Here is a 26,515-nt window from a genome sequence, read left to right as displayed (position 1 = left end):
AAAAATTCATAATCAAAATATTACACGCCTATAAAAAAATAATCAAACAATTAAAATAATATAAATATGTGACAAAATTTAGTGAAAGTTGCTGACTTTAAAGAACTTTATTAGTACATACAGACTTTATAGAATCAGAGATCTTCATTCATGTATTTTTATTCTTAAACAATCTTCAAAAGAAAAGAAAGGGGAGAAAAGAAAGGAAAAAAAGATGGGGAAAATGACCAATTGCTAATTAAATTTAGGTCGTAATTTTTTAACTTTTTTTGTTGACTGCTAAGCGTGAATGGCTATTTTCAGGATTTTTTTCTTCATATCAATGTATTTTTAAGTAAATTATATTTTTTCAGAATGCTCTTTATAAAATGAAGTAAATTAGTGATAGAATAAATCCTTCTCTTGACTTAATTAAAATGCATCAATTGAATATCCTTTCCTAAATTCCTTCCTGTCACTTTGCCCTCTTTTAAATTAAGTTTTTATGAATTTTTATAAAAAGAAAAGTTTGAAATATCTCAGAAAAATTTTATTGAAATTTTAGTAAACGCAAATTTTTATTTTTATTCCTTAGACAAATATGAAACATATTACTTTCCAGATACTAAGTTTTGAAATTTAGAGTATATTTTCTTGTACAGCAAAACAGATTTGTTTGAATATGGGTACAGTATGAAATCTAAATAAATTTATGTTAACAATATTTATTTATTTTGTACAAAAAAAAGGGAACATTGTAATGCAATCAAAGTAATGAATTCTTCCATTGTGTTTATTGATAAATTTTGATATAGGGCTAAAGCAAATTATTTTAAGTTTGATATGAAAAACAGTTCTTAAAAAGAGTACAAATAGCATTTATTAATTTTATATAAAAAAAATTACTCATCAGTAAAAGTAATTAAACTAATTAAAACAAATTATGTATTACAAAAGAAATTTTGTACACAACTAACTTGGTACAGATGGCTAGAACATTGCACTAGAAATAAGATCATTAAGATATTGTTTGGTTATAAGGGAAGCACAGAAGTGTAAAGGTATAAGAAATATAAGATTAAAAAACTAAGATATTGCAATTTTGCAAGTAGTTATTATTAATTAGAAAACAAACTTATGAGGATACAAATATTATTTCAAAATAATTGTTTAAAAAATCAAAACACTTTAAGAAAAATACGCTTTAAAGTATAAACAAATACAAATTGATGAGACAAAAAAGGAAAAAAAAAATTTCACACCTACAATTATATCACAGCACATCCATTACTTAATTTCATGATTTGAAGAAATCAAAAGTAACATTTGTTTGTTCAAACATTATCACTAGCTTTAAAAAAAGATCACAAAACAATAAGTGAACATTAAACAAATATTTACAAATTCAATAAATTAATAACATAAAATAAAGTTAACAAAATTTAATAACATACTAGACAGGAAAAACAATGTCACAAACATAAATACCAAATATAAAAACTATAATTAATTTGAATTATATAAATGAATCTGATAAATTTTTATACAATAATTTATTACGTTATTGTAACTATACAAACTATCTGAACACCAATTTCAGATCATTAATAAAATTTGTTTTTTAAACAGAATACTGTAAAGGAGCACCTAAATCAGATAGATTTGGTTTATTATGCTAGGATATATTAAGTGCCTTTCTTACATCAAACATTTTCTATAGAAAAAAACTTTTTTTTTAGGATTTTAAAGTGCATATAAAGATTAAACTAATAATAATAAAATTTATATATCATGCATTTAGCCAACCGTGTTAACATTAAAAATAAATATATGAAAATAGTTTGACAGTAGATTTTTGATGATGAAGATTTAATTTATTTTAAAATAAAGATAATTTAATTCAAAATAAAGTATTTGATGATCAATTCTGAAATACACTTATCTTAATAAAATGTGGATTAAAGAGTATGCATAGTTTTGAAAAATTGTAATTTAAAAGCTATTATACACTCTAAATACAATCACACACAATTACATGAGAGCTTTTACTTACACATTAAAAAACACATTCTGAGTTGAGCATGATACTATTATTAAGGTACACATACCCGTCCAAAATAAACTGCCAACAATTAGCTCAAAAGCCATCCTGCTTTTAGGCGTCAGGGGCAGCAAAATGTGCCAATACATTTCTAAATGCATGTCTATAATGGTACGGTCGAATTTCTGAACATTAAGCATGAGTAACTGCTAGGAAGCTCCTTCCTGAACTATCACTTTTACAGATCTAGGTTGCTGCAAGGATGATGCAGGTCTATTAGAAATACTTAAGTTGTGTACTGGCTGCTCGTTTGTGCCACATATCACATTTTCAGGATTGCAAATTGTAGTAGGCAACATTGAAGAATCAGTGGACCCAAGATTTATATCAGTGTTCAAGTCTTGGAGGGGATACTTTCCAACAAAAGTATTGGCATAAGATGTACCTCCTCCTTGAGATGTCAAAAGGAAACTATTGGGGTATGTTAATTGGGAAAGAGCAAGAACATCTGGTGAATTGAGCAACCACTGGTTATGGTTATTTACACCACCCGTACTAGGTATAAAATTGGCTTCTTCGGTATTATTATTTCCAGCAACGGGGGGCACAGCATAGGTTTGGGCTGTAGAAGAAGGGGTGTTGGAAGATGCAAGGTTATAATACAACGTAGAGAGTAAAGATCCATTAGAAAATAGTTTTCCCTCAGCTGTTCCTTGGTGAGAATTTGCATTAGCAAAGTTCAGGCTAGAAGAAGAGAGATTGGATGTAAATGATGGATCCAGCTGAATCGATTGCAATCCGGACAGTAAATCGGTTTGGCCATTGAGCATGTGTGGTTGGGACAAATCTGAATTTATTAATGGAACATTAATGGAGTTAGAGAGAATAGATGCTTCTGATGCCATAGGAATATTATTATGATCCAGACTTTCAGCATTAATAACAGATAAAGCTTGTGTTAGAGAATTTAAATCACTTGTGGAGAAGCTACTAGAAATAACATTCAAATTATCAATATGGTTATTAGTTAAATCAACGAAAGAATTTTCATCAATTGCACTTGTCAAATTTTCAGCACCCAATAAACCACCGTGAATTTCAATGGCACGTTCAAGTTCTTCAAGGTCTGGCCCATTAGATGAAGACAATTTTGCTAATGATTCTCTAGCTAAATGGACGTCTTTGGAAACAGCCGCAAGTGCTCTTTCTAATTCTTCAGTTTCTTCACGACTAGGGATATACTCTCCATTTCTAGTATCTAAGAGTAAAAAAAAAATTTTTTTTACACAACTAGTATAGAGAAGCCTGTTTTGCAAAGTATCATATCATGTTTTCAGTATCATCTAATGACTTATCGACTACCAAATCTAAAGCAAACGTAATACTTTTCACATTATCCAACTTATACAAGACTGTAAAATGATAATAAACCTATATTGCTAATTTCAATTATAAGACTTATAGGTAGTAAGGCTTAGAAATTTAAAATAATCCTGTAACTTAAACTAATGTTGCGATTTCAGTGACAGATCCTAACTTTTTGTAAAAGGCCTGTTTTTGAGAAACTGTGAATAATCCAGTAATAATTATCATAATTAATCCCAATTTTGTGAAAGTAAAACCGAATTTTAATAAAAATTTACTCATATTTTTCTGAATCCAAAATTAGCATAAAATAGAGTTTTTTGCCTGTTGAGAATAGTTGAAAATAATGTGTGAAAATAAGGTTCTGATTTAGTGAAAAAATATAACAATCATGTCTTTCAAGAAGTTTTAAAATATAAGCTAATAATACCATAATTTTTGCTTTTCAAAAGAAGAATATTATAATATTGGGTCTGTTTATAGGGTTTGTGAATAATCCTTTTATATGCTAAAAAATTTGATGTGTCCATTTTGTTCAAGAATATGGATCACAATGTGTGATCTTTAAATCGTGTAAATACAAATCGTGATGTGTTAAATTAACTTAAGGTGGGTAGAAAAGGGTTTTTTATGGAATAGAGATAGTGGAAACATATTTTTTACTGATTAAAACAGTTGGAAATTTATTTCATAAAACGAAATGCTTCTTTAATAAAAAATATTTTAAATAAATGGAAAGACTAATCTTTGTAAGTAGAAACTATTGGCATTCTTTATCTGTACACAATAACACACACCATATTCATTGCTTAGAATCTTTCTGCTTTAATAATTCTCCTCGAAAGGCAGCACAATGAAGAAAATGCAAGAGCTATCGCAAAGAAGCGAAGGCACTTCTCTCTTATCGTAGGATCAAACAAACGATGTGAAGCACAATTACCTCTTTAAAGTGACTTAAAGAAACATAATTTTACACCATATATAACATACATATATAATGTTTTAAATCTTGCTCAGTCACAGGGTCAAGATGTTTTCATAATGAAACATTTGTTTCATAATTTTATTGATCAGTATCTTATAATTCATATTATACAGTAGGGAACCGATTATCCGGAATGATCGGGACCATCGCTATTCCAGATAACTGATTTTTCCGGTTTTCTGAATCGCTTCAAAAAGCCGTTTTTTTATTGTTAAACCCAACTAAAAAAATTATTATTTGGAAATAATCTCAAAAATAAGAAAAAACGAAGAAGTAACACACTAATGATTATTTCCAAAATGATGGTAAGGTAAACATCTTTCAAAAAAGAAAGTAAAATCCTAAAATCTTATGAGGAAAAAAAAAATTTTTTTTTTTAAATGGCGGGAAAATTTATCGAATTTTGTTCCGGTTTTTTGGTTTTCCGGATAACGGGTTCTGTACTGTATTATTATTTTATTGATCAATTCAATTTATTTGATACTTAATTGATAATTTTATTTTATTTTTTGTTTGGTTACAAAATTTTCCTATTGGAGGCAACTTTTCAATAAAAAAAAACTAATGCTTTATGAAACAAAATAAATAATAAAACGTTCATTTTGGAATATGATAATTGAATAGATTCGCTTAGTGAAATGTAACTTGTAGGTACTTTCTATTGTCCACAGGAAAAAATTAGTTTAATTTCTTTTCAACAAGCTTTCACTCTCAGCCAATCATATCATTACGCTGTATCTCAAGTATCAAGTTGTTATCTCAAGTATCTTTCTATTTCTATATTAAACAGATTTTAGTCTAAGCAATTTAGTATCAAGTTAAATAATATGTGCTTTAAGGGACTGTAAAATTTTTCTGTTTTAGATGGACTCCATATTTCAGACATATCCCTTCTTAGACAGAGGTAACAAAATTTGAATTCCATATTTTACTCTCTCTACAATGTATGTACACTGTTGCATCTGATTATTATAAAAAATTTAAACTAAATGTAAATTCTAATTATACATTACCAACAAAAAGATCATTGAAAGCGTCATCAGGAATTTTATTTAGAACTTCAGTAAAATCATGTTCTTCTAATAATTTAGTTGCTTGATTAGCCAATTCAGCAGTGTCTAATGGTAATTCCAAAGTCTTTTCAATAGCACCTGAAGCAAAAAAAGAAGAAAAAATATTTTTTTTACAGCATTGGTCAAAAAGCAAGAAATTAATAAACACAGCAAATAAAATGTGAACAAAAATAAATTTAATTACCAGGAGAAAAGTCTTCCAAGTCGCTTTCCAATTCAGGACTTAAATCTGTATTCAACTCTTTATTTGAATTAGAAACAGTGATGGTTGTTTCAATAGGTTTATTCGTTTTATTATCAAATGTATTTAAGTTCGGCAAACCTGGAAGGAAAAAAAAACATATTATAAAACAAAATTAACATTTCCAGCAAAAATTTTTTAAAAGTTATTAAAGAAGAAATTAAAAAATCTTTAATTTGGAAAATTAAGTGTTGTAAGACGAATGTAAAGTTCGCGCAGGTTTGCTAATTCATGCCCTTAGTAGGAAAAAGGTCAGAGGTTCTAAAATTGGACAAAAAACAGGAAACTTATTCCAAAAATATGAAGTTAGGTTTTGAATATTAATGACTTACAGCTCTCTAATTATCAGACGTCTTATCAGAAATTATGGCTGATGTTTCCCAAAATAGAAATTTTTTTTATAGTGACGGAGAATTTTGCTAGTACAGTAAGGAACCGATTATCCAGAATGATCGGGACCATCGCTATTCCAGATACCTGATTTTTCCAGTTTTCTGAATCACTACAAAAAGCCGTTTTCTTCATTGTTAAACCCAACTTTAAAAAAAAAATATTTGGAAATAATCTTAAAAAGAAAAAACGATGAAGCAATACACTAATGATTATTTCCAAAATGATGGTAAGGTAAACATCTTTCAAAAAAGAAAGAAAAATCCTAAAATCTTATGAGGAAAAAGAATCTTTTTTTAAAAAATGGCAGAAAAATGTATCGAATTTCATTCCGGTTTTTTGGTTTTCCGATTTCTGGAAGACGGGTTCTGTACTGTAATATTAAAACAAATAATGGAATATCACTGTAGTATAAAGAATTGTACTATTCAGGGTAAAAACCTAAGGAAACCTTGTTGGAATATCAAACATAAGTTGGCAGTCACAAGAAACTGCCTCGCAAATGCATCTAAAGAATTGATTTCTTATTCAACTAAAAAAAATTATGATTTTAAAAAGCCTAGTTAATAACTAAAATAATGAAAGTTGGAAAAAATTCATTGTTGCAGTAACATATTTTATCAAGTAAACATATTTTAAAATATTGTTATTTGGTTTAATTGATTATCTTTTTCAATAATATTTTAGAAGTATCCATGTTGTTTAAATAATTAATGAGGTGTAAAATTCTATGAAAAACAATAATCAATGAAATTATTACCATTTTCAGTTTTAACAGGTACTGGAGATAATGGAGGTAAAGATGGAGGAGGTGGAGGCAATGGTGGAGGAGGGGGTAAAGATGGTGAAGCAGGACGGACAAGAACAGGTTTTTTCTTCTTTTTTCCTCTTTTAGGAGGCCTAGTTAATGCTGATGGCTTTGGTTTCTTGCGAGCTTTCTTAGCTTTTGGTTCTAACGCCATTTTATTATAGTTATCCTAAAAAAAAATACAGTACTTATTCAAAATGGACATCTATAAAAAGAAATTTAAAACAGTAAAAAACAGTTCCTCTATGAAAGAATTGAAATTTCAGACTTATCAGATTTCACACTTAATTCCCAGCAAAATCCAGATAATTATTTCAAAAATAATTATAAAATTTTTTTATAAGGTAAGTATTTTTAAAACAATTAGATAAAACAATTTAGTACAATAAATTTGAAATAAGATGTCATACAATAATAACAATTCTCATATTTTCGAATATGAGTTGATAAAAACTAATTGCTAATGATATAAACCATTAAGGCAGACTATAGAGTCATGTTGAAAATTCTTGAAGTTACTTAAAACCAATTGAAAAATTCTCAATCTTGTTTTAAAACTAACTTCTGCCAAAAATTTTATTTATTTATGAATAATGAACAAAAACTGCTTAATGAATAAGACCTATTTTCTCAATCTAGTCCTATTCATTATTTAAATTCAATTCATTCATCTTACATTTCAGGGCAGCATATTTTCATCGAAGATATATTCTTTTAGTTTCTTATAGGAAACATTTTTAAGAGTTACTTTAATGTAATTGTAAGCGCTTTTTTAAAATAATCATTTTTTACTACTCAGTTTAATTGTAATTGTGCCATCAAAAATAATAACTTCAGTTGTTATAAAGGATTTTTTTTCCTTGCATAATTCCATATTCTGCACTGCAATGCATAATTCTAAATGCCTATAAATGATAGATTTTATACATTTCTTTTAAGATAGTAACATTTATATTTATAGAAACTAATTCCTTTTTTTAAAAGAGAGGTCAAAGTAACTAACTAAAAAGTAACAAAAGTAACTGAGTTTAAAGTAGTAACTGAGTAACAATCTAATTTGTCTAACTGATATCAAATCTTTATAGTAAAGAGAGTTGATAAAATTGTTAAATAAAGTAACAATACTAATTTTGCATTTTAAAGCATTCAAGAACAATTTGTACTCACTCTCTTTTTCGCATGCTCAAAACACAAAGGAAGTTCATGGCATATATCAAACACCGGTACACAACATTGAGTATTATCTGAAAACTTGGCTGTACAATGTTCAAATAAGAGTTGATCAACATTATACATAATATCTTCATTTGATTAAGAAAATAAACCATTTAAATTAAAATTATTTATAACAAGAATTGATTTTAAAAAAAATATGCAGATTTATAGCATTTAAAAGAGAATGAACAGACATTCTTTATTTGTAACCCCGAAAAAAAGACATTTTTGATTTATAATTTAAAGACAGAAGACTTTTAACTTTAGATATTTAAAACAGTTAGGTCATCAGTTGTAAGAATTATCTTTGCTTCTCAGTGAAGTTGAAAACTAACAAGTGTTATTGAAAAAGAATAGTAAATGGGTTGCTTTAAATTATCAATAATAGAGAGATATGTCTGATATTGTTACTACAGTACTAATCACAATGTATGAAAAATAAATTTAACAATGTTACGAATGCAACTGAAAACTTTTTTAAAATTCTATCTTATTTTTGCACAGATTTAATCATGCAAGGTTTTGCAGCTTGGTGTAATCTGACAAAAGAAAAGGATAAAAAAACTATCATATTTAATTTGATTAATAAAATTATAAAAGTCAAGAATGGTATAACTAGTTCTTCAATACCTTGCAAACTGTTAACCAAGCAAATATTATTGAAAGATAAATAAAGCATGTTTTTTTTTTTTCAAAATTAATTATTAATAATAGATAAAAATTTGCCTCTACAACAATATCATAGTTATACTTGTACTCAAAATAAGCAAAAGAAGTGGTGAAAGGATTACCTTTAATAAAAACCAACACTAAACAAAATAATGAAAAAAGGATACGCCTTTTACAGTGCCACGTATAAGGAAGAGCATCATTTGTGCATGAAATATCATCCTTCTTGTAACAACAAGTTTTCTTCTCAACAATAGATGACTTATTCCTACAATAAAAAATAAAAACAGAAAAATTAGAGAAATATGATTTAAAATATAAAAAACACATCAAATTTGAGAGTAACAAAAATTATTTATTAATTAATAACTGTATTTATGTCCAGATTTAGGGAAGGGAAACAGGGATACACCAAATTACTAAGAACTTCCCTATCAATATAATTTAACTTTTAAAAACTTAATGAAAAAGCATATTATCATTAAAGAAAGCAATGAAAGATTCAATTATCTATCAAAAGGTCAAAAAAAGGGGAAGAAAAGAAAGCAGAATAGCAGTTAGCTAGAAAAAAAATCACTGTTTTCAGAATTCAGTTTAAATTTTCCTCTTCACATTAAACACATTTTCTGGCTTCAAAACACATTCAAAACTAAGTCTTATGAAATTTTTATGATTATTTTTCTAAACTAATTTATTTTAAAAAAATATTATTAAATTAATTATAGTTTGATATTATATTTGATTATAAATAACCAATTTATATAAAATCAACAAAAATATGGTTTTTCTTTCATTATGCAAATTTTTTTATACTTTTTTTTTCTTTAGCCAATTACTGTTATTAATTTAATTAAACATAACTTCAATTCAAAAATATTTTTTTTTAACAAAAATTAATTATAATACAAAATTGCGATTTAACTGGGTAATCTTACTCAAGCAAAAATTATACGTTATTCGAACTTTGAGAAGCTATTAGCCAAAAAAACATATTTATAATAAGAGACACAAGCAGAGAGTTTTCTTTCTCCATAAAAATATGGAAATTTCTTTTGGTATAAATGTATGCCCGAATGTGACATCTTCTCGTTGTGGCTCGATCAAATTAATTAAAACATATAAAAAGTAGTACTCATTAAATAATGCAGATAAATATATTTGTCATTCTCCCAATTTCCATATAAATTCACAGCATCATTCTACATTTTTTTTCCAATTAATTATCTATTCACATCTGCTATTGTCTCCAAAAATGGCAAAATTAACTTATCATAAAGTTTCACACTTGGGTAACATCAAAATGGTGATATTTTAAAGTACAAAAATAAATGATTAATGCAGGACGAAGACAAAATAAAGAATGAGCTTCATTCAAGAGTTCCTGGAAATTTTTTTTTATCCTAACTCATTCTAGAATTTCAATCAGTTTTTTCACCTCCCATTTAAGAATATGGGTAGTCACAAATAAATAAAATGATAGAGGTATTCGATTTGACTTATATTGATTATCAGTATGGACAGATACATTTATACAAATTAAAAAATTTAAATTTAATTACAATTTAAAATTTTTTAGGCCAGTTATTGCTAGCGCTACTGATTTCCACAGGGTTTTTAGAATTCTGGTTATTTCTCAGATGATATTATTTCTGCATATAAAATTTGAATTGCACATTTAAATAATCACTTTCGGTAGCAAATCAAAATTTACGCAAATAATATCATAGTGTTTTGATTGTACTTTCTACAATTATTGATTTTGATTTTCACAAGGATTTTAAAATCTAATTTTTTTAATACGATGTTTATTACAACAACTGGATCTCGAAACAAAACACGCATTTGAGTAACCCCTTTTTAAAGAGAGTGATTTCCTTGTCAATCTTTTCTTTTCAGTAGTTGTTGCAACGAATTTCGCAATTTTTGTTTTTTTCAAAATGTGATGATGATTTACAAAATGCGAAAAATTAGTGTTCTTCCCCTTCAAAGAATATCACCCATAATATTAGTATAAAAAAATATTACTTATTCTATTAAAAAAATATATATAAATTTATCCAAAGAGAACTTTTTTTTGTAAACACAACGCTTTTGTCACTTTAAGCTAGTAACATACATATTTGTTATTATTAAAAGTATCTTGCAGAAAGATATTAGTGCTAGAGACGTTTGTAGCAGAAAGCTGAAAAAATTTTGCCACAGGGTTAATGTATAGCATGCATGTGATAAACCCTTAAACAATAGATTAAATAAATATGCATTTCCATGTAATTGAACAGTTTAAACAGAAAACTTACATTTTAGCTTGAGTTGTCACTTGAGGAAACGTTGAATGATTGAATAAAATTTCAGTTGCTTGATTTGGATAAGCTCGGGCAGCCTCGACTAAAGGGTGAATAATTTCCCGTTGCCGCTTCTCCTGTTGCTTGTGCAAAGTACGTAACTGACAAAGTTGATGATAGCTTCTAGAAAGTTCTGATTTCAAATGTGCTTGCTGAATTGAACGAGGTACTGCACCATTAGGAAAACTAAAAAGACACGAAAACTTTTATTAGTACATTAAAAATCCAACAGATATTCTGAATGTAAATAAAATTACAAGACAGTAACAGATGTAAATCAAATTAGTTATGCAAAAAATGCTAAGTTAAATGATGTAAATAAAAGTTAAATAATGTATCATGCGAGGGTTGCTGCTGATTTAACCCTACCTCATCTCCTGGGTGGCAAGGGTTAGTTAAACTTTGAATAATTTAATAGAAGATGTTTAAAAATTATATTGGCCTTTTTTTTCTCTTTTTTTGGAAGGTAGAATCTATTATATCCCTTACTTTACATTCAAAATACATTGATGAATGAGTTTGACAAATAAGTTTTGTAGAAATAGAGTTTTTACAGTATGAGCTAATATATTTGGTTATCAGCAAGACTGGTAGGAACTTTTTTCGGTACTTTTTAATAAGCTGGGAGCAATGAAATTCAAAATTTCTCTTCATTCTACTTAATTTTTATGCATTTTAAAAAATTAATAAAAGTTAGCAGAGATCTAATTTTTTTTTTTTTTTTTGGCAATTTTCTCTTGTGCCCAGCTAACCAATATTACCTCTTTTTCTAATGAAAAAACTTACCATGACCATTTGGGACGAGATTTTTCAGATGAGACTCAAATATAAAATGTTTTGAACATGAATTGTGCAAGAATGTTTATTATGTTATTTTATAGTCGCACAAGAATGTGGCTCAGTAATTCCATGATTTTTCATAGATCTAAAGTGAAAAAGCGCGAGAAGGCAATTAACTTACTAGTGACGAAGAGGATAGCGATTCACCAACGATGAAATTAACAAGAGAAATAAAAATTTCTTTTGCTCTTAGGGAGAAAAAAAATTGGCAATGTTTAGTTGTTCCCTGAGATCAGTGAAAATTCAAAGTGATTTTTCGGTTTGATTACAAAGAGTGGAAAATGAAGCCTGAAATTGAGAATATCTTGAAAAATGCAACAAATGCATGAAAGTGGAAGAATCCTTCCCACCGAATCCAGCTCAAAATACACAAACACAAACCCGATAGTATTTCTTTAAACATGTAAAATTATTGGCACTTTAAAATATTACAGACCCACGGTACGTCTGAATGGATTGTGGTTGAATGAATTGTGAATACATTGAATAGAACAATGTGGAAGTCACACTTTTTGAATAATTCTAAGTGAAAATCGATATGGTTAAGAAAAATTATTTCATTTTGGAAAAGGGAAATTTAAGCACTTTTCAATAAACCAATAAAAAAACACCTTTAAAGGCTTTTAAAAAATGAAAATAAGCACCTTTAAGCACTTTTTAAAAACGTTACATACCATGATAGAAAAGCCTTTTAAACTTAAACAAGTAATCATATATTTACACAAAAAATATAGCTCTCTTTTCCCCTAACTCAATCAGTTTCTTTATATATTTTAAGCTTATATTTTATTAGGATATCAGTTTAATGGTTAATTTTTTATTTTTAAAATTTTCTTTTTGAACCATCATGGATACCTAACAACTGATTGAATTGTTTGTTGGTACACAATCAATTTAAAAAATATGGTGAATAAGCATACTGTCTTTACATTTGTCAAAAAATCACTTTCAGATAATAATATCATGCAAAATTACTACAATGAAAAAATATAAATAAATTAATAAATACCCTAAATTTCGCCCATCAGAGAGATAAAACTTTGATAATTGACTATAAAAATTTATATCATCTTCACTATCACTGCTTTCACTTCCTGAAGAATCAAAACCTAAAATACAGATATTTTTTGAAAACAAACATTAGAACGAAAAAAACAATAAATGATACATACAAAACAGTCTAATGTAAAAAATATTAAGAATATTCAGAATATTAACTGAAAAGTTGGAAACATAATTTTTATGTACATGTAAGAATATAGGTAGCATACAAAATATAATGCGCACACAAAATGTAGGTAGCATAAAGGTAATACTTATTTACTAATGTTTATAAATATAAAAATGCAAAATCAAATAAAATTATCATGATATTTAATCAAAACAATTAATCCATTTTCAAACGGTGGCACAAAAAAAAAATTCTGCCTGGATATTAAGAGTAGCCACTATCTAGGAAAAATATATCATATGGCAGAGATGGCAAATATTTTCCTAATTACAAAATTAATACAGAATTAAAAGTGCAATTCCTGAAATCTAGCTTTTTATTTTACTTTAAAAATTTTGAGCACTATAATTTACATGAGATATTTTAAGAAGTGAAAATATTGTACCATGGAAAAATATGAGTGCAATATTATTTATTACAAACTTTTGAGATTCTCTATTGCTGATTACCTTTTTAATCTGTTTTTAAAAATAGTAATTCTAATTTCTTTTTTTTTTCCACTTCTCTACAAGAAAAATGGAGAAAAAATAGTAATTTTAGCTACATTTGTTAAAAAGAATTTATACACAATTCAGATGTTTCGGATTGAAAATATCAGTGTTTCATAGTAATTAATTTAAAAATATTAGTGAAGATATACGCAAAAATATTTTGTGAACATATTCAAAACATCACAATAATTATGGTGCATTGAATTGGTCCATTACTTTTGTATTGAGCCACCTCTTTTTGTATGAGTGATAAGCATAACTAGTTTCAAGGAATTTATGAACAAAATTTGCAAATAACATGCCAATCAATCATAGCCGCTGTAAGAAATAACATTGCTGACAAAGAATTGAAGACAAGGTATCTGCTTCATTTTAGATTTTTAAATTCATGACTTTTCATGATTTTCCACGACTAATTCCAAGAATTTTTCATGACTTAACGAAGTAGACAAAAACGCAACAATAAATTAAAAAAAGCATTGATCTTTTACTTACTTCTCAGAAATACATATTTATTGTTCTTCTTTCTATCTTTAAGTAACCTTTGCAACTTTCGAAGTGCAACTGGAATATGGATCAATAATAATTTTATTATTAAATTAATAAATTATATTTTACTTACTTCTAGGAAATACATATTTATTGTTCTTCTTTCTATCTTTAAGTAACCTTTGCAATTTTCGAAGTGCAACTGGAATCTTTACATTGGTCTTTTGCAATTTAGCCTGATGAATCTCTGAAACCCCTCTAGAACTTGTATCACTATGTGTTGTAGATGACTTCTCAGGGTCACAAAAGTATTTTTCAGAAGATTCACAAGATGTGACACCAGAAGATAATCTCGAATCAACTTGAATATTTGAAGGTGGATTCGGAGAAGGGATATAATTAGATATTAAAGAGTCTTCAGATCTTGCTTGATCTTCTGAGTGTTCTATTTTAATTATTAAATTATTCTTTGGAAGAACAGGAATCATTTTAGGATCTGATTCACTAGATTCAGAATTAATACTGCCTATATCTATTGGGGATGAGGGACTACTTTTATTGTTTCCCATAGACGTTAATTGTGGATTAATTAAAGACATTAAACACTGACTAGCATCTTGAGTTTTTTTCTGTTTATCTAATAGCTTATTTTGGGCAATTTTTGCTTGCAACCTATTCATTGTTTTGGATAAAGTAGGTGAAGTGCTCTTTATTGCATTGTCTATGGAAGGAGGGATTTTAATTAATGTTTGCTCAGTCTTTAATTTCGACTCTAATGGTGACACATCAGAGGAAATTTTTTGTGATGAATTCCAAGCATTTCTGAGAATGGGTGTAGCTGAATATCCAATAACACAATTTTCGCTTTCAGAAAATGTATCAGGAAAGGCATATGGATCATCAGAATTAAAAGTATCATCATTACATGTCTCACCATTTTCTTTAGTTAGTAAAATTTTTAAACGTTCAGAAAATTTCAACTTTCCTTCAGGTTGTACTTCTTTTTCTTTTTTAATTTTACGTTCTTTTTTTGGCAGCATCCCAGCAACTTGCATATGACTGTTGCAAAACCTGCAGAAGAAAAGATCACTTTCTCAATATATTTCAACACTTCAACAACAACTCAATATATTCAACAACACTTCTTTTTACATAGTAGGAATATAGACTTTGAAAATGGTTAATGAAGCTATTTTCTACCACTCTAAATAAAAAAAAGCATATTATTTTGAAGCACAATGATTATAAAACTAAATTAGTTTAATGAATAATAATAAATTTTGTTCATTAAACTAAAAAGATAATTAAAAACAAATACTGCATATTTTTGTCTAACAAGGGAAATAAATATCTGAAAAATTTTGACTGAAATAAAACCAAGTTTAAATTAAAGCGCATGGTCAAAAACAAAGAATGGAGTTCAAATCTATAGTAATAGCGGTCTATTGGTGAAGATATGATCCTTCAAAGTTTCAGTTTATTCAATATAAAATAATAATAAAACCAAAGGGGATTTGCCTTCATTGTCAAATGGTGAAGACTCCTCATGAGAATTTTTAAAGTCTCATTAGACTTGCTTATGAGAATTCTCAAATTAAATTTCCTTCTTACTTTTCTTTGTTTATTTAATATTATACACCAAAAACCTATTTATATACTTTAGTGGTAAATCTTCAATTTTTTAAACTGAAAAATTTAGATTTTATCTTTTGATTTGGAATACATTTTTTTTTAAAAAATCATTAATTAATTTTAATTTTGGTCTGAAATTCTTTTTTATAAAACAGAATATTTGAAATTTTTATTTAAATTAAATTAGAAAAATTTATATATATATATATATATATATATACTTTTTGTGTTAATATGTGTTTGTCATGNGAGACAATTATTACTTGAAAAACTACCTGGTTTAGCAAATTAAAACTACTGAGAATATACATTAATATTTCATTTCTTTTAATAAATACTGTTATGTGATTTATAGTAAATATATCAGTAATATTACTTTTTAAATTATATTGAAAACAAAAACTTTAACAATGGACCGAATCATTATGTTCATATCATAGTCTAATCTAAGTAGAGCCCTCTGAAACATATCAATAACAGTGAAGTAGAAATATATTGTAACTCCTTAACATACAAAAATTGCTATTTCAGTTTGAAAAATTACATGACAATCAACAACTGATTAGATAATTGTTTTTCATTTGATAAGAATTTTGCATTTTACAGCATAAATAACAGCAATTATAAATAAAATTTTGATGATGAGTTAATTACTCTTTTAAAAAAAAAAATATAATAAATAAATTAAATCCCTTTTTAAGTGATTGCTTTTGTTTGCTATATCTTTTATGTTTGTTATAATCAGTCGTTAGTCCATCTTCAAACATCTTGTGACAAATCCTATTTTTTCTTCTTTGCAAGCACAGAATGTAAGTTTTGAATATATTCCCTTCCAGTTTCTCTGATGTTGTAACACTTACATATACTAATAATCGTCGTTAGAAGAACAGTCACCTTTATAGTAATTAATTTTTAAAAAATTACATCTTACAAGAATCGTGATAGTTGATCTTAAAATTGCGTGAATATGAATAACAATTATGGATTTTGAAATCACATGAATATGAAACAAGATATACGATTTTAAAAATGAGAAAATAAAAACTGGGATATAGAATTTTTAAAACGCGTAAATACAAATCACGATTCATAATTTTTAGATAGCCTAAATACGAATCATGATGCGTAATTTTTAGATTGCATAAATAAGAATTATGATTCATAATTTTTAGAGTGCGTGAATGCGAATCCCAATGCCTTATTTTAAAATCACGTATAGATACGAAAATCAATGGTTGATATTATAAACCGCATGAGCAAATCAAGACATTGAATTTTAAACTTGAGTGAATACGAATCGCTACATAGGTTTTTAAAAAGGCGTAAATATGAATCACAATATCGGATTCTTAAATCTCGTAAATAAGAATCGCAATGTACAATATTCAAATCGCGTGAATAAGAATCGCAACACGCAAATATGAAAAGCTATGTTTGATATTAAAATCGTATGAATAAGAATCGAGATATTAGCAGATTCCAGGCTTGGGACATTTAAAAGGTTTGTAAGAAGCAGCGTCGTTTGAACTACGAAAATCGGATTTATCTGGAGGGCGGGTAAAAAATTCGGTAAATCTTATCTGCTGCGTGTAAAAGGGGAGAAAATAGCTAAAATAAGTAAAAATGAGAAAGGATTGGTAGGTATGTAGTTCGAATTTTCTGTTTCTCTTTGAAAATCGGTGAATTTTCTGAAAAAGCAGAATACCTATAAAAAAAAGTGAAATTTTTAGAAAATCTGAATTTCTGATAAAAAAGCTGAAATTCAAGAGATAAAAGTGAAAAAAGCGGAAATCCGCTAAAAAGCGGAAAAATCTCATCCCTGACATATATATATATATATTCATTTTTTAATTTTTAATCTTAATAAATCCTCTTAAAATATGTTAAATTTACCACACATTAGTCAGTTGAAATATGTCAATAAAAAGGTGATTTAATAAAATGCTAATGTTTGATCCTTTCTTTAAAATGAGTACTCAGGAAACTATTAATAATGTGTCTTAGAAAAATCACTCCATCTCATGTGATATTTTGTAACAAAATTGTATTCTTAAAAATATGAGATATTGTATTCATATTATTATCTCATAAAAATATGAGAATGTCCAAATTACATTTATGTGGTGTACAATAAAAATGAAATGAAATAATTTTACAAACAAGTTGTTCAATTTAAGAAGGTTTATCATTAAAAAATTTATAACTAAAACCATGTACTTACATTACATGCAATTAGAACTTTTCTTAAAATTGAAAATTAACTCTTTTAAACACTAGACTAAATATAAAAATTAAAAACTTTAACTTTTTTGCTTAATTTCATTTTTCACTTTTATGCAAGCAACGCCAATGAATAAAGTTAAACAATGACACTAAATTTAATCAAACAAATTACTGAAATTTGTAAACAGATTACTTACTCTCTATTCTCATTGGAAGGAATAGGATTGGTACATTTTTGTTTATTGTAGCGGGCAACATGGGCACACTGTTTGAAAGGAGCAGATTTATCCTCCAAAATATGACGTATGCAAAACGCATAGCCATTGATACGCTTTTGTTTGCAAAGCTTGGCACTATAAGAACACAGAGGCTTTTTATTCACAGGCGAGAAATGGATATGTTTCCCTTCAAACATCATGAGTCAAATCTTAAGACAGGCTCACGATTTGCCTGCTGTTAAAGAAAGCTAGTAAAAGAAGGAAACACAATAAATATATTATGAGTAAATAACAATTAGAAACAATACATTTAAACTATTTTGATAAGCACATTGCTACAAAATTTAAATAAAAACATTCAATACTATATGTGTGATTGTTCAATCACATAAAAAGTTCATAGACATTTTATTCCAATTATAGTTTTATTTTAATGGGCGATATGCCTCATTTTTGTAATTGAAATATATGATTTGTAAGCAGCAAAAATATGAATTCTGATGAACAAATTAATAAGAAATTATAATATGTGATTTTTAAGTTTTTACAATACAGATCAGGATGCAAGAATTGTAATAACATGATATATAAATATAAATATATAAACAAACTAAATATATAAACATAAATATAATAACAAGCAAATATTATAACATAAATATATAAACAAAGTAATATCAATTGTGTTGTTAGATTTGTAATTACCATGCTGGATTATATCATTTCACCCCAGGACATATTATCCACAAACGACACACTGTGCTTTGTTTATAATGATATTACTCTGTGTGACTAGTAAACTGCCTTAATACAAATTGGAATGTTGGCACATCATTTAAAATGACAGCAGAATGTCATTGAATTCAGAGAAAATAAAAATTCATGACCACAAACATTAATCAATTTGTGAAATTTCACTATCTAATTAATAGAAAAAATGTCAGTTAAAAACTTTCAGTTGAGAACTAAAAAATTTTTAAATAATTTAATATTTCAGAAGATAAAAAGCTCAAATTATTAAAAAAAAAAATTAAAACATTAATTAAATTTAAATGTATATTATGAATAATGAAAAGTAAGTTTCTCATTTAGATAATCAATTAAATTTGGGATCAGAAAATATGTTAAAGACATTCAAAAATATGTACAAGAGAAATAAGAAATATGAATGCAATAAGGCTTTATGAAAGGGCAACAGAGTTAAGACTGTAGAAAAACAGAGAATTACTATAGAGCAGGGGTTTCCAACTTATATGAGGCTGGGGGATGCAATTAAAACACCAGTCATATGGCGGGCCGCAACTTTATCAAAATTTTATATAGGACTCTTTTATGTTTGGCAGAAACATTAAATATTAATGTCAGATTTTTATAAAGTTGTATAAAACAAAAGTATTGAATTACAAATTAAAATAAGTAGATTTTTACTTGAGAAAAAAAAAATTTTTTGCACTATTGGTTTGTTAAATACCACAGAAATGAAGAAATTAGGGGTTTTTTTAACGAAGAAAAGTATTTTAAACTCATATAGATTTTTTTACGAAAAATGTCGGCAAAAATGACAAGAAATATATTTTAGTTCGCGGCCGGATGTGGCCCGCGGTCTGCCAGTTGGTAACCACTACAATAGAGTAACAGAATTTAGGGACTTTTAACAGGAGGGCTGCAATTGATAGGTGGTATTTTATGTGCCCAATGACAGTTGTATGCAAACATAAAATGTTTTAAGTATGGGAACTGTATTCTGATCGATTTTTTTATTTTTATGACTTTCAATTATATTAAAACCATTTAGACTCAATGGCAACCTTATTTTAAGTTAATACTATAATTACTACGAAAAAAATGTTTCCATTTTTCAATCTATGATTTAAGGTTATGATTCCCATTTTATAATTTTGAATGTAACAGATGTAGTATAAGGAACCATTAAGTTCCTTATACTACATCTGTTTACATTTTAAAAATAATTCATATTTTTTGAGAAAATAGTCTCTCCTAAAGTTTAGTCTGGCTAGTACCTTTAGAATTGAAGTTTCCTGCCTTACTTTAAGAACATTAGCATTATCTACATAAAATAAGCAAATATAATTCAATTAAAGACTGCAGTTTCTGAATATTAAAGCAAAGTGAGAAAAACATTAACATTTAGGTACTATGAAAAATATGTTTAAAACCAGCATTCAGATTTTATGTAAAAACAGCACGCATGAAGTATTGAAACATTTATTAAACATGCATGAAAAAAACCCAATATGCATTGTCAATATAATATTTACCTACTAGGGATCCCTACTTTTAGGATTGATTTACATTTTGAGCTTGTTTGATTCGCTTATTGGACACATGGCAGATTTTAAATTATACGACACAATGCGACAAAATGCACCCGATTGTAATCTGAGATACCGGGACTAGAAAGATACTTTGCAGAAAAAAGCCAGCGTTTCCACTCAACAACACAATAGCATTTATGTCAGCTTCGATATAGCAACATCAATTATGGAAACGACATGCCAGATGATCATCTCTGCATCCCATGAAATAATACAAGTATTTTTCCCCTTTTGCATATGCTTTTACTCTTTGTCCGTATTTCACTAAGGAAACTGGTGCCTGTTAAAATTAATACATGGACGTTTTTCATTCTTAACTTGTTTTATACATTTGTTTTTTTTCCCCTAAACTTTCTGCTAATATGGTCTTCAAAAAAAAATAAATTATACAATTACACTTAATATTGTATTATCCACAATAGATAAACATTTGTCCTAAATTTTTGATAAATCTAAAATTATTGTAATAATACATAACATGTTACAAAAAATCTATTGTTTATAAGTTTTTCCACTTATAAACTACAATGGATATCATCACAAGCAAACCTCTTTATTTACAACATTAACATTTATTTGAAATTTATAAACATTGGTGGGATCACTATTATAGTTTGTTTTGAAAAATCTTTAAGAAAATCATTATAATTTCTACTACATCCACAAAATTATCAAGCAAGCTTTTAATAATGATTTTGTTTTAAAAAATCACTATTCACAAAGATCAGCAATAATTTTTTTTTTCTGGCTCAAGCAAACCATATCAGGGAAATAAACTGAGCTATCTACTGAACTATCCGACATTGACGTAATCGCTCCATCAAGTCGTTAGTTGATTTGACTACAGTCGCGTTGTTTAATGATAAAGCCTCTCATAGATCAACTTGCATAACAAGAAATATCAAGCACAAATACATTACATTTGAAAGGCTTATTAGATTTCTTTCCATTTCATGCTTATGACTGCTTACTTACTTAACATTTCAGTCATTTGCCAGTTTTTCACAAATGTGAAAAAAGAAATCTCATCAATTTGAGAACAATATATCTACCAACAAATTCAAACATTAGTGTTTTATATAATATATATATGTTTCCCCTAAACATAAAGTCCAAAACTACAACACAACAGTTAACAAATATTCGCCATCTGAATTGTGGGTATGACAAGAGCAATTTGCAGTCCAAAAATGTATTCAAGTGCTTGAAACCTACAATTTTGAAAATAGCCTATGAAACCAACTAAAGACTAACTTGAAACTAATTTGAATTCCATTAATTGTTTTCTATAAAATATATTCTTAATAACATGATCCCCATTTTAAAAATGGTTTAATGAATATTATTAACTTAATAATGCTAATTTTTCAAGCTCACAGCATTAAATCTATAGTATATATTAGCTTTAGACAGTTGAAAGAAAGGCTTTGGATAGTTTCCTTTTAGATTTAGACAAATAGTACAATATTTAAATTCAAACTACATTAGAAACAAGCACTAACAAAATAGATTAGACATTTAGTTAACTATATTTTAACAACATATTACCTCCATTTCATAAATTTTCACAGCATTTTACTTGGATTTCATTCTCTACAGACTTAAACAAAAAAGAAACGTGAAGAAATTGTAGATTTCTAAAAGTAGAAAAAAACATTGAAAATTAATACCATTTTCATATCTATATAAAAAGAATTAATTATTTTTCTACAATGGCAAATAGATATAATTAGTAAATCAAATCAATATAAAAATATTAATTGATGAACATTAATATTCTATCAAATGAAATTTCAGTTATTATACAATAAAGGTTGACTTATCACTGTTAAAAATAGATTTATATTGTTAAAAACCTATGATAACAGTGAAAGAAGAGAATAACATAAAGCAAAGTAAGCTACAAGTAAATTTTTATTAAGTTTTAAAAGCACATTTAAAGTGAATGAAAAATTTAAATATTAATTTTATTAGAAATATAAATTATAATTCAATGACATTATTACTTCAATTTTAAGACTTCCTCACTTATTTATTACTTATATAATAATTTTAAAATTCATTGGAAAAAAATAAATAATAAAATTTAAAATTAAAAAATTTAAAAAGTAAAATTAAATGTACCTAAAGCTTAATTTATGTTTTTAATATAGTTTCTTTTATGCTTTTTTAACAAATTAATTAAGGTTTTAAGAGTTTCCAATAAAAGTTTTTATCAACACTGAACAGCTTACAAGCTTCAAATCAATACATAGAAAAATTTTACATTACTAATGTATTCAAAAAAATAACCAGAATCAAATTCCTTCACATTAATATTTATTAAAATTTTTAAAAGAGTTTAAAATATTCATAATCAATTAATTTTAAAGTAGAGTTTCAATTCTCTTGAAACGAAAACACAATGAATGTGCCAATTAACATTTTTGCAAAAAAATAATAATTTTAGTGGGCAATTCTTTAATACATAATTTAAAAATTCTATGATATGATTACTGTATGACTGGAAACAATCTTTTGTAAAATCACATGATGTGAATCAGTAATTGTAAAACTACAAAACTCCATCTGAAAAGATTTGCGATTGCATTTGTTGAGAATAAGAAATAAACATGTCCCCTGAATTCATAATCATAAATATTTAATAATGTAAAATTATTAATAGAGTTTTCTTTTAATAGAATGACCGAATTCTCAAAAAGGTAAAAACAATTAATCATCTGGTTAAAACTATATGCCTGAACAAGGTATATAACTTATACTCTACCAGTTAGGCATTAAGTTATTAGTAGTATGGAATAATAATCTCAAAATTTACAATCAGTTTTGTTAATATACAGTACAGAACCCGTTATCCGGAAATCAGAAAACCAAAACACCAGAACGAAATTCGATAAATTTTCTCGCCACTTTTTTTAAAAAGTTTTTTTTTCCTCATAAGATTTTACGATTTTTCTTTCTTTTTTTAAAGATGTTTACCTTACCATCATTTTGGAAATAATAATTAGTGTATTACTTCATCGTTTTTTCTTATTTTTGAGATTATTTCCAAATTTTTTATTAATTTTTTTAGTTGGGTTTAACAATAAAAAAACGGCTTTTTGTAGCGATTCAGAAAACCAGAAAAATCAGTTATCCGGAATAGAGATGGTCCCGACCGTTCCGGATAATCGGTTCCCTACTGTACAATAATGTTCACCAATTAAATAAAAAAAATTATTAACTTTGTATTTTGGAATAATATTTTTAATGTTCCTAGCAATAGAAATTAAAAAAAAGTTTTAGATTTTTTTAAATATTAATGAAGTTGTAACTTTTTTCGTTGCAAAGGAGCCTTTTGGCTGCCAGCATGGCTAAAACATTCCTTGTGAAGAGAGATAAATTTCTTATTTTTCTTGGGAGGAGAGAACCTGGGCAAATACACAGTCATACCTCTATAATATACTAGAAAAATATTTGCGGAAATGTTTCACTATTAACTAAAAAAGAAAAAAAAATCTGCCTATTTAAAGAAAGTTTGTCTTTTTTTAATACACACACAAAAAAAAAGAGACCAATTTTAACACTTTTTCTTACCAATGCGAACAAGATTTAAAATTAAATTAGCATGATGTTAAATCAGACATTGTGATCTCTATTTATGCAATATATCAAATATCGTATTCACTAGATTTAAAAGTTGCTATTAAGATTTGTGTTCAAGCGACTTAAAAATGATACATCTGACTTAGCATTCACATGATTTTAAAATCAAACACAGAGATTCGTATAAATGTTATATTAAAGTCAAATATAGATATTCATATTCATGCGATTTTAAAATTAACATCGAGATTCGTATTAACACGACTTTAAAATCAAACATTGAGATTCGCATTCAATAGATTTTAAAATCAAATATTGAGTTTCGTATTCAAGCACTTTTAATATTAAATATGGAGATTCATATTCACGGGATTTAAAAATCACACATAAAGATTCATATTCATACAATTAAAATAAATAAATAAAGCACTTCTTGCATCGATATTTTCATAAAAACTTTCATAACATTCTGTGGATAATTGCTTCCTACAAACGCCTTTTTCATTCTCAGATTTCAAGTAGGTATTTCCTTCAATTATTTAAAGAGTGTTTTTGGATTTCTATTTTTAGCTTTTTTGGTTTACCTTATTCATTACTGTTATATGAAGCACTATTGAGTTCTATTAAAATTTTTAAAAAATCTCTGATTACCAAACTAATTTTATTAGATGGCAATGAAAGGGTAAAAACTATTTACAAGAATAAATTCATGTGAGCAGGAAGATTTTAAATTGAGATTTTGTGTTCACAGAAAACTTTTCACTTTACCTAAGTCTGTACATATTATAGCTTAAAGATATTGAAATAATTTTTTTTCTCCACACACAGTATGATAGAAAATATGTAAACATAAAATTTGTTTTAAAAAGCTAACACGCAAATAAAATCATTATACAGCTTCATATGATTTTTATTGGGCAGTTAAAAAGTATGATTTTTATTAGTACTCATTCCTTTTATATCAATAATTTTCAGTATTCATAACTCCTTTTTTATCATTCTTAAGTTATATTTTTAAAAAAAACCTACTTAAGTATGGGCCTTATTGGATTTTTTTTTTCCTGAGCTCACACTCTCAGGGCCCTGTTCTTAATTTTTAAGATGGCTTTAACAACCAAAAATAATAACATATCTTATAGGATTACCTTCTTCTACTTTATAAATATGTGTAAAAACATTAAGATTTCAGGATTAAAACAAATTCTACGATTGATCTATTTGAATCTGCTTTTATAATGTTTAATTGTCAACTCATTGATCACTTATTCTTATAATCATAATAGAGGAAAAAATTATATGTAACCGAAAGTCCATAAAAAAATCGAAAACAAACATATATAAATAAAATTCAAAATAAACGTTCATCCATTAAAATAATACAGCTTTAGTGGTTAGTTTTATAAAACGTCTTAATAATTGTCCGCCTAGTCCCGAAATGTTCAAACAAATCAAAACCATATTAAAAGGGAAAAAATCCTCTGATTACGTCACATATCAGTAAATGTTCTGCCAAATTATGCTATTTTAAAAAAAGTACATATTCAAGATTTAAGCCATTATTTAAAGTCTCAAAATGTAAACATCAGAACACTCATTCAACAACGTTATTGTTTACATAAAATTCAAAATATACATTCCTAAAAGATCCATCGAACCTTTGTCTAATCAATCAATAATTGTGATAAACTATTTTACTTTAAAGATATTCTGCTTCAAATACAATACGTTGAGTATATTTATTTAATAAAAACTTATTTAAAAAGACATGAAAAGATATACACCAGTGTTAAGCCTACGTCCTGAAGAAATCTTTTAATTATCAAAAATATTAGATAATTAGGTTCATCACACTTACACAGCTCAATTAAGTTTTTTGCCTTGATGGATCATGCAAAATTAACATAAAATATTCCACAAAAATATCCTATATGACACATCAACTATATATAAACAAACAAATTTTTAGTCCATCACATACTGCCAGAGATCAATCACAACAAATAATATGGCGGACTATTTGTTTTTTGTTATTATTTGCTTTCTAGCAAAATTTTCTCATAAGAAAATAATAAAACTTAATTTTGGCAAATAAATAAATAAAATAGCACGTAACGAAAAATTCTTAAAATTTTAAAAATCTTAAAACATCAATTTCAACCAAAAATTTTTTGGCTTATCATATAGCACATACTTTTCACTCATCTTAAAGTTTTTGGTAGTATGTTGGCAACAGTCTTCAATATATCGACATGAATGAATATGATTGGCTGTTTCTTTTAAAGTTTTGAGTAGATAAGCCCCTTATAAATTAGTCCACTTGATCTAGCTCGAGTGCTTTCAACCTTTCATTTGTAGAATAAAA

At 26.8% G+C, this 26,515-nt stretch overlaps 1 protein-coding gene across 1 annotated transcript; it reads right to left on the bottom strand.

Annotated features, from left to right (window-relative positions):
- Positions 1-327: 327 nt before the first annotated feature.
- LOC107440559 (INO80 complex subunit D) lies at positions 328-26,176 on the bottom strand. Its single transcript, XM_016053520.4, has 12 exons — positions 26,009-26,176; positions 22,117-22,205; positions 18,212-18,480; positions 14,293-15,230; positions 12,958-13,057; positions 11,064-11,294; positions 8,934-9,034; positions 8,050-8,183; positions 6,835-7,051; positions 5,628-5,765; positions 5,384-5,521; positions 328-3,278 (listed from the first exon to the last, which is right to left on the bottom strand). The coding sequence occupies exons 3-12, from the start codon at positions 18,430-18,432 to the stop codon at positions 2,230-2,232; spliced, it is 3,267 nt and encodes a 1,088-aa protein (XP_015909006.1). The 5' UTR covers positions 18,433-18,480; positions 22,117-22,205; positions 26,009-26,176; the 3' UTR covers positions 328-2,229.
- Between the last annotated feature and the right edge of the window lie 339 nt (positions 26,177-26,515).

The sequence above is a fragment of the Parasteatoda tepidariorum genome, chromosome 3, assembly GCF_043381705.1.
Source record: "Parasteatoda tepidariorum isolate YZ-2023 chromosome 3, CAS_Ptep_4.0, whole genome shotgun sequence".
NCBI lineage: Eukaryota > Metazoa > Arthropoda > Arachnida > Araneae > Theridiidae > Parasteatoda > Parasteatoda tepidariorum.
The sequence above is the reverse complement of the archived record's forward strand: the minus strand, read 5'-3'. Positions and strand labels throughout refer to the sequence as shown.